Genomic DNA, 14,790 nt, shown 5'->3' with positions numbered 1-14,790 from the left:
TAGCAGACATGTGACCAGCCGCAACCAGGGTACTTTCTCAAGTGTGGAAGAGAGAGGACCCTGGGGAATGACGTTGATAATATATAGGGTGAAATTAGTTTATTGAAACAGCATGCTTGTGAATGCATGTGTGGTATCAAAGGTGTATTCATCACTTTTAAAATATCGGGTTATTTTACTTGAATCAGATAGATCACCTGTTCCTGATCTTAGAAATGAAAAACAACCAGAGGAATTGAAGGTTGCATGTACCTTTATCCCTTATTTCTGCACCTATTTGTCCAAACCTTTCCTTGCATTAACCCATTTACTCCTAGGAGTGAGACTTATAATTATTACAATAGGTTTTACTCTGTCTAATACCAGACGATTTTACTTGTCAATGAAGGGGCTGTTCAAGAGTCATTGGGCTAATGCAAACTGGCACTTGTCTAACATTTTCAAAAGTTAGTGTTACATCTATATCTATGAGGAATAGTCACATGCAAAGTATTTTGACCCTTGAGGACATTTACTTAATGTATAGAGCGGTTTTCAATTGAGTGTCGAAAGTAATTAGCGAATTACTTGGGTTTATGATTACTTCACTCAGTGACTGGTTCAAAGTTCTCGCGCCACTTTTTATACCAATCAGAAGTGAAACCAAAACCACTCGTGGCTCAGGCGTACACATTTTCCCGCACTCAGTGTCGGCTACGTGTAATTACTTCGAGTTTTGATTGGTTTACTGGATTGTCTCCGTCCTTTTTTTATTGGCCAAAGTAATTGCTTTGGTTTTGGTTTTACAACACTCAATTGAAACTCCCTCTATAAGTGATTCTCTTTTTTAATAAATTATTCCTGAATCAGAGCTCTTGGTTCATTTCAAGTTACTATAGTTAGTTCTCCATAAAATCCCCATCAAATTAGCCACATTGATCTAAATTGCATTTTTGCTTGGAACATACTGTAAATGTACCCTGGACAAACGTAATTTCTTCTGACTTTTCTAAACAAATTTTGTGCCTTCATCTAGTAAATTTTATCCTTTAATTTTTCCTGCCAGGGAGCCCCATCGTATGTGCGACTGTTTAGGCATCCTGACTTTGCCAATCCAGGCTCTGTTCTTGCAAACAAAAGCTTCTTCAAGGCTGACCGAGTAAAATTATTGTGGAACAAAAAAGGTGAGAACTCCACCTCCTCTCCCTTATGACCCAGATGTCTCCTAGATTATGGTACACATCTTCCATTTACACGGAGAGGTTAAAATTAGTTGAGAACCAATCAAAATGTGTGCATTGTTATAATTTATGATTTCCTTTGGACCTTTTCTATCCTGTCTTTATTTCTTTTAGCGTTATGTTATGTTTAAAAAACGAGCAGCAGTGTTTTATCAGGGTTTAAAAACACGAGGCGTAGCCGAGTATTTTTAGACCCAATAAAACATGTGCTGCAAGTTTTTTGAACGGCTTAAAAAACATTCCACAGAGAGCGTGTCCCTCTGGACTCAAAACAATGGTTCAAATTGTGAGAGGTGAATATTAGCATACAAGAAAAAACAAGCTATGCCTTATTAGTATTCTTTATATAAAGAATACTAACAAGAAGTGTTTTATCAGGATATAAAGCTCACACACGTGACGTTTCATCGGTGTTTTGATAGGCTGATAGGCTCATGAATTATTAATGAGCTTTTAAAGGTCTCATACTGTTGCTCAACATTTTTATTGACTGGTCAAACCAGCACGCAATTACCGGGGTAAGCTCATTTTTAAATTCCTTCTGAAGAAACCTTGTTGCATTGTTGCCATGATTATTTCATTTAATATCAGAAGATAAGGTGGCCCCTAGTTAGCTTTTGGACTCACTTTTCATCCAAAGTTTATTAAACTCTAAAAATTCCAAACAATCCGCACTCAACGTTCAAAGTAAGGCATTTTCACGTGTGGGTGTTTAAATCTGGAATGGGATACCAACTAGTCTCAAGAATGTAGTCTTAAGAAAACTATTAGAACAAAACTAATTGAAATTCTAGAAACTGAAAACTCTTATGCCGATATAGATACCTTAATTAGCAAGATGAAAAATTAAATTTCAAACTGAGGTTAAGTATACCGGTAGTCTGTAATTTTCCTCTTTACATGACAATTATTGTTCTTTTACCTAGACTACTTTCTTCTCTTTTTCTCCTAAGTTCTTCTACTTTCTAAATATTTGAAAGCACAAAGAATAATGTTTACATGTTGTTGTTGTAAGTAAAAAAAAAAAAAAATGTCTAAATAATTTCATCTACAGTCTGGCTTGCCACGATTAGCTTCTCGCTATTTGCAAGCCAGCCTAGTAACAACTTAAATTGTTTCTTCTAAATAAATAAAACTTGAAAACTTGAAGTTGCGATCTTCTTGTTTTTGTAATTTCATGATCAGGCACACATGTCCTCGTCCTGACAACTACAGATGTTGACAAATCAGGTGCTTCATACTATGGTGAACAGACACTACAATTTATCAGTACATCAGGAGACAGCAGTATGGTTTTATTAGGTAACTTAAACTAAAGTAAACATAATAATTATATTTTTGAAGTTCAGATTATGGATGAATGGGAGAAGTGACTCTTGCACTTGCATGTCTGTATATGGAATACGAGACAATTGCTTGCATTTTCCAGATAAGCGTGAGGATAATTTCTCTCTTGCATTTATAACCCGCACGTCAAATATGTTTGTTTATTTCATTCATCAAGTCCATGACCTGCTCCCAACTGAGTGACTTCATAGCTCAGTTGGTAGAGCATTTACACCTGCATCACAGAGGTTAGGAGTTTCTAAAGCACCAGTGGCCCACCAGTGGCTCAGTTGGTTGAGCACCGGACTTTCACGCGGGAGGTCGCGAGTTCAACTCCGGCCAGACCAACACTCAGGGTCTTTAAATAACTGAGGAGAAAGTGCTGCCTTTGCAACTACATCTGCAAATGGTTAGACTTTCAAGTCTTCTCGGATAAGGACGATAAGCCAGAGGTCCCGTCTCACAACCCTTAAATGTTAATAATCCTGTGGGACGTAAAAGAACCCACACACTTGTCGCTAAGAGTAGGGCACATAGTTCCCAGTTTTGTGGTCTGTCTTCTGTTGTGTATCATGGTTGGGAGGGTAAAAAAGGGGCCACAGTAATTGGCGCAAGCTGTTGTGGTGCTTTGCCAGCTTGACTGGCAAAGTTAATAAAATAAAAAATAAAACAAGCCACTTGAACTTTTCAGGAATGTGTAAGAGACAAATTGCTTAAATTGTCCAGATAAGTGATTGGACTCACTTAGAACTCCGTTTCATTTAAACTTAAGTGTAAACGTTGTGGTTTAAACTCTTCCTGGTTTTAATGAGAGCAGGGTTGGTGCAGTGGTGAGAACAAGTCTGTCTTCCGCAAGTTATTGTAAAATAATTAGGATAGTACGCGCACTCTTATTGGTCAATAGCTGTGTTTAGATGAGAGTATGTAAACATGACTGTAACATCACACATGTGTTGTCAGACGTATGTTTTGAATGGCTGGTAGGAAGTATGAGCGTGTATCAAGAAAATCTGTTTCAATGAAGAAGTTAAAAAAACAGAATTTTCCTTCATTTGTTGAATTATTTTTGAGAAATATTAATTTTATAAAAGCAAAATAGGACTGTTTCGACTGTGTCTCAGGTTTGCATTACTGTCTCGAATTTTCCCAACTCCCGCTTTAGATGGGGCTATGTAATCATGGAAAAAGTCCTCTGTTGCTTAAATGTGAAAAGTGGTTGTTTCAAAAACCGCTGGTAAACTTGTTCTGAGATGATGACCTTGTCTCCTTTTAATCTAATTCTTTTCCAAGGTGACTTTTATTTTTGTACCTGCAGGCAAAAGAGGACCAATTTATGCAGTTAAGTGGAGTCCAAACTCTAAAGAGTTCTGTGTTGTCTATGGTTGTATCCTTTCTGCTGTTAAATTGGCAAAGGATGGAGCATAATTTTAAATGAGCCACCAATAATAACCAATGTACTTAAATTAAACTTTAGTACATTCATTGTCGTTACAATAATAATTGTTAGTTCTCTTTTCTGACCAAACAGGAGAACGACATTGCATCACTGTAAATTTGAGAGCCTTAAAAGTTTGGGACTCCTTTTGAATGTCTGCACATGAAAGTCAAAGTTAAGATTATTCAGTGCACATTTTGCTGCTAACATTACTCCACAACTGCCTACTTTTTATGTATTTTCCTTAATTATAACTTCAATTTTATTGCTCAGTTATGCCTGCTAAAGCTACACTGTTTGATATTAAATGCAACCCTGTGTTTGACTTTGGAACAGGACCCCGAAATGACATATTTTACAACCCACATGGAAACAATATCCTTTAAACGACCAAGGTTTTATGTCTAATTGTCAAAGAAATGCTTTAACTACATGCAAGTTAATTTTTTATAGATAGCATGTTTAAAGCCCACATTAATGCAGACGCACAACAAATTTCATGTTTCAAGAAAATACTCAAGACATCATTGTGCTGCCAATCAGATTGCACGTTTTGACCATACATGTACAATGTTAAAAAACGAACAGAAAACAACCACAATGTGGGCCTTAATGGTTTTTAGATCATTTAATTACTTTGGCATTAACACAAACAAATGGAAGCCTGACAATTGTAGGCTTGATCAGGAATTTCCCAAATTTTCTAGAATAATAAGCCATTCCCTCTGCTTTGCTGTGAGCCACAGTGTCTTCTTAGTTAATCCTTAACTTAAAGCACTTCTTTGTTTGGCTGGATTTGGAAATCTAAGAGGTCAGCTGGTAAGAATCATATTTCAATATTAACAGGCTACGATTTTGACAACTTAAAACAAAAATAGCATATTTGCTTGTCACAGGCTGCAATATGTACAGTACTTCATGAACATCTACAGACATTCTGAGTGCAATTAAGTTAACCACCAATTTTCACTGCAATTGCAATGCCCATTATAGTCAACAGTGATTTTCCACAACTGATAAATCAATAGGCTAGCTCATACATACTAGTGACATATATGAGAATAAGTATATGCGCATATGTCAAGGTGCATATACATAATGGTTAGGAGCATTTTATATGCTTCTGGTATTGTGTTATATGAATATTATTTGTGTTGTACCCATAATTATGTTTTGGTTCACTTATCTTTGAGCTGCACTGTTCAAGTTTATCTCTTGACCTCTGAGTCAAATCATAGAGAATATTGTGTGCATTTTAAAAAGAAGCAAGAAGTCAGCAGGGGAGAAAATAATAAGGGTTTTTTTAAGGACGTAAAACAACCACTTGAGAGACACTCAACTGCTTTTTTGGTTTAAGTTCTCTCAGTTCATACAGTTTGTGTGACTACCACTGAACTTTTTATTTGGGTGCATACATTATCAATGATACATGTAGTTGTTTACAATAGGGAATTATGCATAACCATGTCTATTAATAATATAATAATAATAATAATGATAATAATAATAATAATAATAATAATAATATTATTATTATTACTATTATTATTGTATGCATAGTGTTTGCTATAAGAATTAGAGTTGTTTCAAACAGTTTGTGACTGGAATTCTTTGGCAACTTTTACCAACAGGAACTTTGGAGCAGAAAAGATTTTAAGTTAATTAGCAAACCTCAGGTAATTTGTCTGTCAGTATAACCTGTTCACTCTTAGGAATCAGGTTTCCCATTGACAAGATTACTGTCTGATGTGCACTCAAATCTTTTTTGTTCCTTATACAATGTATAAATCTCCCCATCCAAAGCAAACATAAATGTATTTCGCCATTATTACACAAAATTTCTTTTTTTCTGTGTCATACAAGTCACACAAACTTAGCAGTCTCAGAATCAGCAGTAATGAACCTGTGACCATTATGAAAGAGGCATGGGTCTATTCTGGATTTTATGTCATATAGTGCTTTGCATTCCTGTTTTCAAATAAATTTTGCATTGCAAATTAAAAGAATAGTTTGTGCCGTTAAATCGAGAACAGACCCGTGCCTATCACACCACAATCGTGGGTCCAAACTACTGCTAGTTTTGATATTTTTGCATGTCTTTCCCAACAGATAAAAAGCAAAAATTTGCGGTAAGAATGGTAAAACACGTTTGGTTTTGGTGGGGAGATTAATATTGTATGTACCGGTATGTTGAAAATAATATTTGAGTTTAGGTACACTTTACGGACGGTGCCCACTAATTCAAAGGTATTTTTGCATGGTTTACTGAATCTGCAGGAAAAGCAGATCTTAACAAGTGTTATTGAAATCCAAAAAGAAAACCACACATTTTTTGGAAGATAGTCAATCAACAATATTTGTAGAGCTTTAAAATGCAAAGCAATGTTTGGCGTTCTTTTCCAAGTTGAAGCTTAATTATCTCTGAAAAATGTGTGGTTGCCCCCAATTTTTTTTTGGATACCAAGAGCACTTGCTAAGTTCTGCTTTCTCTGTACAGTTTTAAACAAAATATCCCTGTATTAATAAGTACTGCCCATAGGAAATCCAAGTATCTCAAGATGCGCAGAACGTATGCACAATAACAGTAGTAAACACCATCCTTAAATCTGTAGGTGGTACTATTGGGTGTGAAAGGTTTAACCCTCTCTGTCTCACCTATTGCCAAGAAAACAAAGTGTTGTATGTTTTGTATTCCCTCCTAGCTTATGTTGCTTGAAGGTGTGTTGTTAGCATTACATGTATGCATATGCCTTAGTCTTGTTGTCATATTATGTTTGGTTAATAGGCAGATGATACAACATATTTTGAGTGGTCTTCAGATGGTGAACATATCTTAACAGCAACAACGTCTCCAAGACTCAAGGAAGGAAATGGGTAAAAAACAAGTTTCTATGTAGTCATTTGTACCTGTTATAGCTTAACTATGAGAAATTATTGAAAAGAACCAGAATACTCAAATGTGTGGTTTAGTCCTAGTAAAAAAGCAGGACAGTAATAATTATTGTTGCCAACTGAACCAAGTTTAATGGTCAGGCTCCCACAAGTCCTGTATACTGTAATTCAGTGGTAGTGCATCTGAACTAGTAATCAGAATTACAATAAAAAAATGTTGGATACTGACTTATCTGAACGTCAAACAACGTTCAGATAAGTTAGTGTCCAACATTTTTTATAGTAACTATGCAAATTCCTGACTGCAATTTCAGCATATTTCGTTTAGTAATCAGATAGTCTTAGGTTTTATTCCTGCAAAGGAGGACTCAGATGTTTTCCGAGTATATCCTGAATGGCCATCTGAAAAATAATTTCGTGTGTTTACCTTCAGGCTAGTAAAAAAACACACATGTCACAGGTCATTGCTTTACCGTTACAGAAACAACCCTAACCATTATAGTCTGGTTTTCACTAATGACACAATTAATTAGGGTCTGTTGTTCTAACAAAAGGTACGAATGATCAAAACACCACTGAGTTTGTGTATGTTCCTTGTGCTTGCTTCACTAGGGAAAAGCTGCACAGGGGCGGATCCATATTGGTTTCCACCGTTCTACAGAAATCGGTCAGAAACACGGGAAAGGGGACGTTGGAAAGTTATAATGCAAAAGATTCCCTGGGGCGCATGCCCCTGGACCCCCAACCCTCCCCTAGAAACTTTCTTGTTGTTTTGGAAACCGGTCTTTATTTATCCTAGATCTGCCCCTGAATCAGCTCTTACCAATGCTAACATTAGGCCTAAAAACTTTTGTTTAGGCCTTATTAGGCCTAAGGTTAGCTTTTAATTAATGAATGCTTAGGATTCTTTCCCGTGTTGGTAAAACAATGATCTGTTACTTGTGACCTGTGTTTTGTACCTGCTGCTTACAGCAGAATCAGACAATGCCACGTTTTTGGAGTGTGTAATGACTTTCACATGTCAATTTTTTTGTCTTAGGTATAAGATTTGGCATTACACAGGAAAATTGTTGCATGAAAAAAGTGTCAGTGAACTTTGGGAGGTAGGTTCTGTGGGTGTCAAGTGCTTTGCATGTCAAAATATTTGTCCAAACTCAAGCTAGTGTGCACCAGCAAGAAATAAGCTGGGACAATTGGGAAGATATCCATTTACAAGCATTCCTTTTGTTGTTCAAATGTGCCAACCACTGGAACAAAAAAAATTCCTTTGTCACAGCAGCCAATAAGGCTCTGGTTGGAACACAAATAACAATAGCTGACGAAAATGATTTCTTGGCTATTAAATTTATTTTGTTTTATTTCAATCAGCAACCTTTTTTCTGTTAACTGCAAATGAGGAACTTACTCTTTCTCATCATCATTATCATCATTTTGGCTGTGGCCGAGATGTTTGACATGACAAATTTGTAGATGGTGTTGGGAAACATCAGCTCCTTCCCTTTGGAGCTTGGAATGAGCTTCAACAGTGTTTTCTTCCCATGGCACTTGTGATAGACAGCAAAGGAAATACCTCATGTATCTGCTTCAAATGTATCTTTCAAAAGGGACTGTGATTTCACCAAAATCGTTTTCCTACTTTCATAGCACTTCTTTGTTTTACAACTAGGTTACATGGCAGCCTGTCTCATATGGTGTTTTTGGGGAGCCAGTAATCAATTATGAAGGTGTTCCTGCCGCTGAACAACAAGATAAACAAAAGGGTTTGCATTTTACAAACTTTACTTAGTACAGAGAAAAGCTACAGGTTTACTACTGTAGGAGTAAACAGCTGGTAACCCCAGTTTAAATCACTTTTCTCAGAGCTGGTTTGCTTTATTTTCTGCATAACTTATTTGACTTACTGGGAGACAATGTGCATTGATATGCTCTGAAGGGCAGTATTTGATGGGAAGATGGTTCTCAAGATGGTGTTAGGAAACTATAACTTGAAGGGGAGAGATACATGTAGGAGCTGAAGTCACCTGCTCCTCAGCTACTGTTGTTGGGAACCAGTGCATTTTAAACTGGGGAACTGACGAATATCTCAAATGACAATAATAGGATAAAATAACACTTAGGGATAATAAAGAAATGAAAAAATCGTTGTCAATACTAGTCGCTGGCAACCATCACAGCAATAGAAATGCTATGAAAGGTAATGTTAGTTAAGTTATTTTCTGTTAACAGTATTTACACAAAAACTAGCAGGAACTGGTTATAAATGCCAAAATGACCTATTCACCTTCTGTTGAGCCAATCAACTTCATACCCCACCAATGTGGCATAGCTTTTTTAATTCGTCCTGTGTCAACTTTGACTAAAGAAATACTTCTTTGTATGAGGTGGTGATTACATGCTATGTATGATATGCCTGGTGACCTGTTTTCGCGTCTGTCTTGAGTTCAGCCCAGGGGTTTGTGCTGTGCTCTGGTTTTTGCAGTATGGACTTCCCAACCAGTGAATCAATAACATGTATTTATCTTTTTGGACTGTCAGCTAAACAGGTTTACCGACCTCCAGGACTGAGGGGAACTGCTCCTTCTGTCAAATTGGTGAGGAAACTTTTATGGAAGAAATTATAAATGATTCCAGCAAAGACAACTTAGTTATTAATAGAATGTTTTGGATGCACCGTCTGAACAAAACTAGCTGAGACATGATGCAATTTCAGTTTCAATTCTACCATCCAAATTTAATATATACAAAAGGTACCACCAATGATTTGAGAAATCAAATCAATCATTTATATGCACTTTACTTACAAGCTGGATTTTTTTGTAGCAAAATTGCAAAATTTAAAACAAAATTAAAGCATTTCTTGCTGTTAAACCAGCACTAATCCTTACCAACTCAACATGGCTCAAAAGCCTACCGGTTTATTTAGTTCCTAGGCTCAAACATTTAATAAATTAAAATTGTAATTACCGGTATGAAATTTATTTTATCTATATATTTGTTTGTTTCCCTACTTTAAATTGTACATTAGACTGAGTTTCAATCGAGGGTCATAAAACCAAAACTAAAGTAATTACTTTGACCAATCAAAAACGACAGAGACAATCCAGTAAACCAATCAAAACTTGAAGCAATTACACGTAGCCGACACCAAGCATAAGAAAATGTGCACGCACAAACCACGATTGGTTTTGGTTTCAATTCTGATTGGTTGAAAAAGTGGCACGAGAACTTTGAACTAATCAGAATGAAGTATTGGAAAACCACAGTAATTCGCTAATTACTTTCGATACTCAATTGAAAACTAACTAAACTGAGAAAATAAAATCATATTCTGTTCTATAGGCCACTTCGGAAAATACCATAATACTCTTTGTTTGTCCCCCCAATTTTGGATAAGCATTGTTTTTGTTTTCTCTTGGGACCATTGTAAGTCCCAAGAGAAACTGAAAACAATGCTTATGCAAAATTTGCAGTTACAAGCAAAGAATATTATGGTATTTTCCACAGTGGCCTATTGCAATGGGCTGTTTGGGGTTTGAGGGCTTAAAGGACAAGTAGGAATTTCGCATGACAGAGTTTAGCGGGTACTTAAAGTGCTACTGTGACGAAATTTGCATCTTCCCTATCTAAGCCATTTTGGCACATAAACACGTAGTCTGTACGAGAAGAAGAATGCTGTTTACCATTTTCAAATATCTCTTTTTGTTCTGGAGATATTCAAGTTTTTTAATATGCAAATTAGCCAAGTGATGATGTCATAAACCCAACCAAATTTGGATCAAGTATGATGGGAGAAAGATATCTCAGCCAATTTGTATCAGAAATACTTGGTTCTTTGCACTAAGATTCTAGGAGATGTGTTCCACAATATGAGCATACCATTTTTGTTATCATGGCAACAAACTGGGTTCCAGACCTCCCTGATATTAAAAGCTTTGCAGACCACCTTTGGCGTTTTGTTTTGATATTTGCAAATGGTGCCTCATCTGCATGATCCTGCCAGCATATAAAGATGTTAGGTCGAGTTTGTGGCCTTGGTATGTATTTCTACCCTGAGATCACCAAAATGTTGAAATCAGTTGGAGGGGACTGGAAAAGAGTGAGTTGCCATGGGAACAAATTCCTTTACAGTCGTAGGTGTGTTGCCCTCAGAACTATTAGCTCACCAAGTTTCAGTGGTCTCTGTTGCAAATTGACCGAGATAGCTCTATTTATATTCTTGATGTTCTATTGGGTTGGGTGAATGACGTCATCAGCCTTCTCATTTGCATATTTAACACATTTTTCAAACTTAAATATCTCCGGAACCAATGCAGATATTTCCAAACAGTAAACAGCGTTTTTAATGTTTCATGGTACTCTATGCGATAAACCAAAAAACTCAAGGGATAAAAATTTGATCACAGTAGCACTTTAACCCATTGACTCCCAAGAGTGATCTGCATGTAAATTCTCTTATCAATTTCAATGAAACCTCAGTCAGACAGGTATTGAGAATGAAGATTACAATCAGCTTAAGAGCTGTGATCCTGATATAACATCAAATTTTAATGACTACCCAACAAAGAACTCCATGGTACTAGTTGGGAGAATAAACGTTTCAATCGAGGCAATGTTAATGTGTTTGCAATTTGTAGTGTGAGGCGACGGGTCCCTAGACTTTTGTCTCTGATTGTAGCTCTTGTACTTTTTAGCACGAATACGAACCTGCTGAAAACATGAAAAAGGAAAACCAAGAAATGTCAAAATCTGCCCTTAAGAACAAGAAAAAGAGAGAAGCAAAGGCAAGAGCCAAACAAGAACAGGGCGCAGCTGCAGAGGTAAGTGTCTTGTTTTTAACTCATCCATGGACAACAGACTGTGCTGTTGGTAGTATGGACATCTATTAACTTGAAACTTGTGACCAAAGGGTCACGCAGCACACCCAACGCAACAATCTGCACAAGTCCCATCACGTGACCACCTATCGCAACAGTTCAAATCAACTGATTGCTACATATCGGTACATGTAATATGTAGCCTTGTCAATCATGTTTTATATGATTGAGTTGGCTCGCAAAGCAAATACCAGTTTATTCACTTGATTTTTTGATTCGACAGTCCAGTGGACCACAAACTGCACATTTATTCTCAGTGATCTACAATGTACACCCTGTTTCTGCGCAATTTAGATGGAACATGAGACAAACATTTGTAGTGCTTCTGTTTTGCTTGTCTAGTATAAAGACGGCTTATGTGATCATAGTTAAAATCTCGAACTATTTCGATTCAGTCTATTTCTCTCTTATTTGTTAGGCCGGTATTTAAAGTACGATAGTTCTGTAATGAGTCAACGTCATTTTATTTGAAAGTGCATCAATTTTTCTTATCACAATTAGTCGCTACTTGAAGGCCGTGACGTCATGTGATAGCAAAGAATACGGTTTTGGGGTATGGTTTTCACCTGACGTTACAGCAGCCATGTTGGTACACAGAACAATAGAGAAAAAAGTCATTTGGCAATGCGACTCTCTTATAATGCAAAACAGAAGTAATAATTTTCTATTGTTTTGTGCAGCAACATGGCCGTCTCATCACGTGAGTGAAGACCATCTCTAGGAAAGGGGTGATATGAAAATTCTCAGTTGATGTTGTCAACCAAAAGACTTCTTCTTGGTTTGCTTTAGGCAGTGAGTCCGGTTCTTTCTTCACCTCCGTCAACGACAACAGCAGCAAGTTCAAGTGTTCCAGCAGACAGAGATAAGAAACTCCGGAATTTAAGAAAGGTACAATCATTTTAAGCCACGTTAAATGGGCTGTGTCATGACAGTGCATTTCATTTTGTGCACTTTTTTCCAATTACTCGCCCCTACTTGCTATGCAAGCTGGAGTTAATCCAGAAATTACTTTAAGAACAACACAAATCAAAGTTTCGTGACCAACACAAATGTCTGTAGAGCATACAAACTTATAAATCAAGTAAAACCAGGATCCTCGCAGTTATGAACGCAATTTTCGGAATTTCGTAGAGAAGGCAGAAAAATTCAGGACTTCAACGGGGTTTGAACCCGTGACCTCGCGATACCGGTGCGACGCTCTAACCAACTCAGCTATGAAGCCACTGACGTTGGGAGCTGGTCGTTTGTGGATTCTAATGTTCCCGTGATGAATGAATCAACGAATGAAATGATATATTTTAAGAAGACGACGAAACCTTTGAGTTCATAAAACATGTTTCCACAGAAACTTCTGCCATCCTCAGTTAGCCAGCACGCAAAGCGATTGAAGCTGAATTTATGATAAATGGAAAATGCTAATGTGAGAAATAGTAGCAACGGAATGAAGCATAGCCTGAAAATGCGGGAATCAAAAAGATAGTTTAAGGTTGACATGGTGTAATTGTTGATTCAAAGAGGGTTGTTCTTTCTAAATATGAATAGCCTCTTTTATCTTAAGTTGAAAACTGGTGGAGGCGCGATCTAAAACACGAAAACAATCTGCTGAACACGACGCATGACAATGTTCAGCAGATTGTTTTCGTGTTTTAGATCACGCCTCCACCACTTTTTTGTAGGAAATGATTTTAAAGAAAACGAGTCAGTTTGTCAGTTTTTGGCAAAGTCACGCTTGTCGTGAACGTGTTTCAAACTATTATTTTTTGAAAGCTACTTGCATGGTTTGCCCTGGGTACGTACTAAATTGAACTGTCTTTGAATGCCGCAACTTAGAAACTTCGGCAGATTGAAGATCTAAAAGCACAACAGAAAGCAGGAAAAACGTTGGAGAAAAATCAGGTGAGACAATAGTTGACCTTCGATTTTCCACTAAACTGTGTTTTAGCCCAATCGGTTAATCGTTGTACTAACGTAAGCAATCGCATGAACTTGACTTGCCGTAAAAACACTTGGATGCTGCTAAGTATGGAAGACGCCTGCGAAAAGGATACAGATTGTGATTGGTCGAGAAAGGAGCGGAAAAAAAAAATTGCCCGATGACAAAGCGTAGTGTCGCAAAACAAAGTAAGTCTAATCTGCAGATGTCACTTCTCTCCAAGAACACGGTCATTACAAGGTTGGAAGACTTAAATTCCATCCCCTCTGTGTTTGCATGGATTGAAGAAGATTCTAGCTCAAGGATGATATTAGAAGCCATCTTTTTCGTGGTTTTGTCTATCTCACTCTTGAAGAAACTAAAAGCTCTGCTTCCGCCATGTTTTGGTGAAAAACTGTTTTGCTGAACAGTTTTCAAAAACCCCAATCACAATCCATTGTAATCTTCTTCAATTTTAGTTTTTTTCTTTTTGTATTTGCTGTTTTCTTTAAACCTTCCGTCACTATTTTGAGAAGTTATTTTCACGTTTCGCTTGATTTAGTTGCCAGTTCCCAGCCTCATTAACCTTTTTGTTCTTTTTTCAGCTTGAAAAAATATCTGGAGAGGCTTTTCTTATAAAGGAAATACAAGAACTAGAACTTAGCAGCTGACACAAAAATTACAATGTAACTGTTGAAATTAACTACTACAGCGTTGTTTTGAAATTAGAAAATGGAGATAGGAGCTTTGTATGGAAAATAAAATTATTTTGGAAAGGATAGCTAAGAAATCTCAAGGGCTGGTTATTTGCACAGGGTTTAGCGGTTCAAAACAAAAGTCAACTTTTTCAGCCAATCATAATACGTTAATACTATTCCACTGTCAATAACAGTGTCGATTAGAGGAGAGATGAATTTATGTACTTGAAGGAACTCTTTTGTAGAAAAATCTGGATATAACACGATTGTTGTTAAACCTTGTCTAAATAACCAGCTTCAAAGATTTTGTGATGTCGCAGCTCTCGTAACGTATAATGTAATTGGATCTCCATCCTAGCGAAAACAAAACAATGAAACAATGACTTAGACTTACAAATAATAGAAGGTTACGAGAGCTGCTACACTACTGGAA

At 36.8% G+C, this 14,790-nt stretch overlaps 1 protein-coding gene across 1 annotated transcript; it reads left to right on the top strand.

Annotated features, from left to right (window-relative positions):
- The first annotated feature begins 324 nt into the window (after positions 1–324).
- LOC137983691 (eukaryotic translation initiation factor 2A-like) lies at positions 325–14,400 on the top strand. The gene is made up of 15 exons (XM_068830852.1): positions 325–446; positions 1,046–1,163; positions 2,406–2,522; positions 3,862–3,930; positions 4,255–4,356; positions 4,760–4,800; positions 5,613–5,657; positions 6,767–6,855; positions 7,913–7,976; positions 8,540–8,633; positions 9,409–9,464; positions 11,565–11,690; positions 12,537–12,635; positions 13,578–13,643; positions 14,265–14,400. The coding sequence occupies exons 1-15, from the start codon at positions 414–416 to the stop codon at positions 14,328–14,330; spliced, it is 1,185 nt and encodes a 394-aa protein (XP_068686953.1). The 5' UTR covers positions 325–413; the 3' UTR covers positions 14,331–14,400.
- The last annotated feature ends 390 nt before the right edge of the window (positions 14,401–14,790 follow it).

Source organism: Montipora foliosa, chromosome 13 (assembly GCF_036669935.1).
Source record: "Montipora foliosa isolate CH-2021 chromosome 13, ASM3666993v2, whole genome shotgun sequence".
NCBI lineage: Eukaryota > Metazoa > Cnidaria > Anthozoa > Scleractinia > Acroporidae > Montipora > Montipora foliosa.
This window is presented reverse-complemented; position numbering and strand designations above follow the sequence as displayed.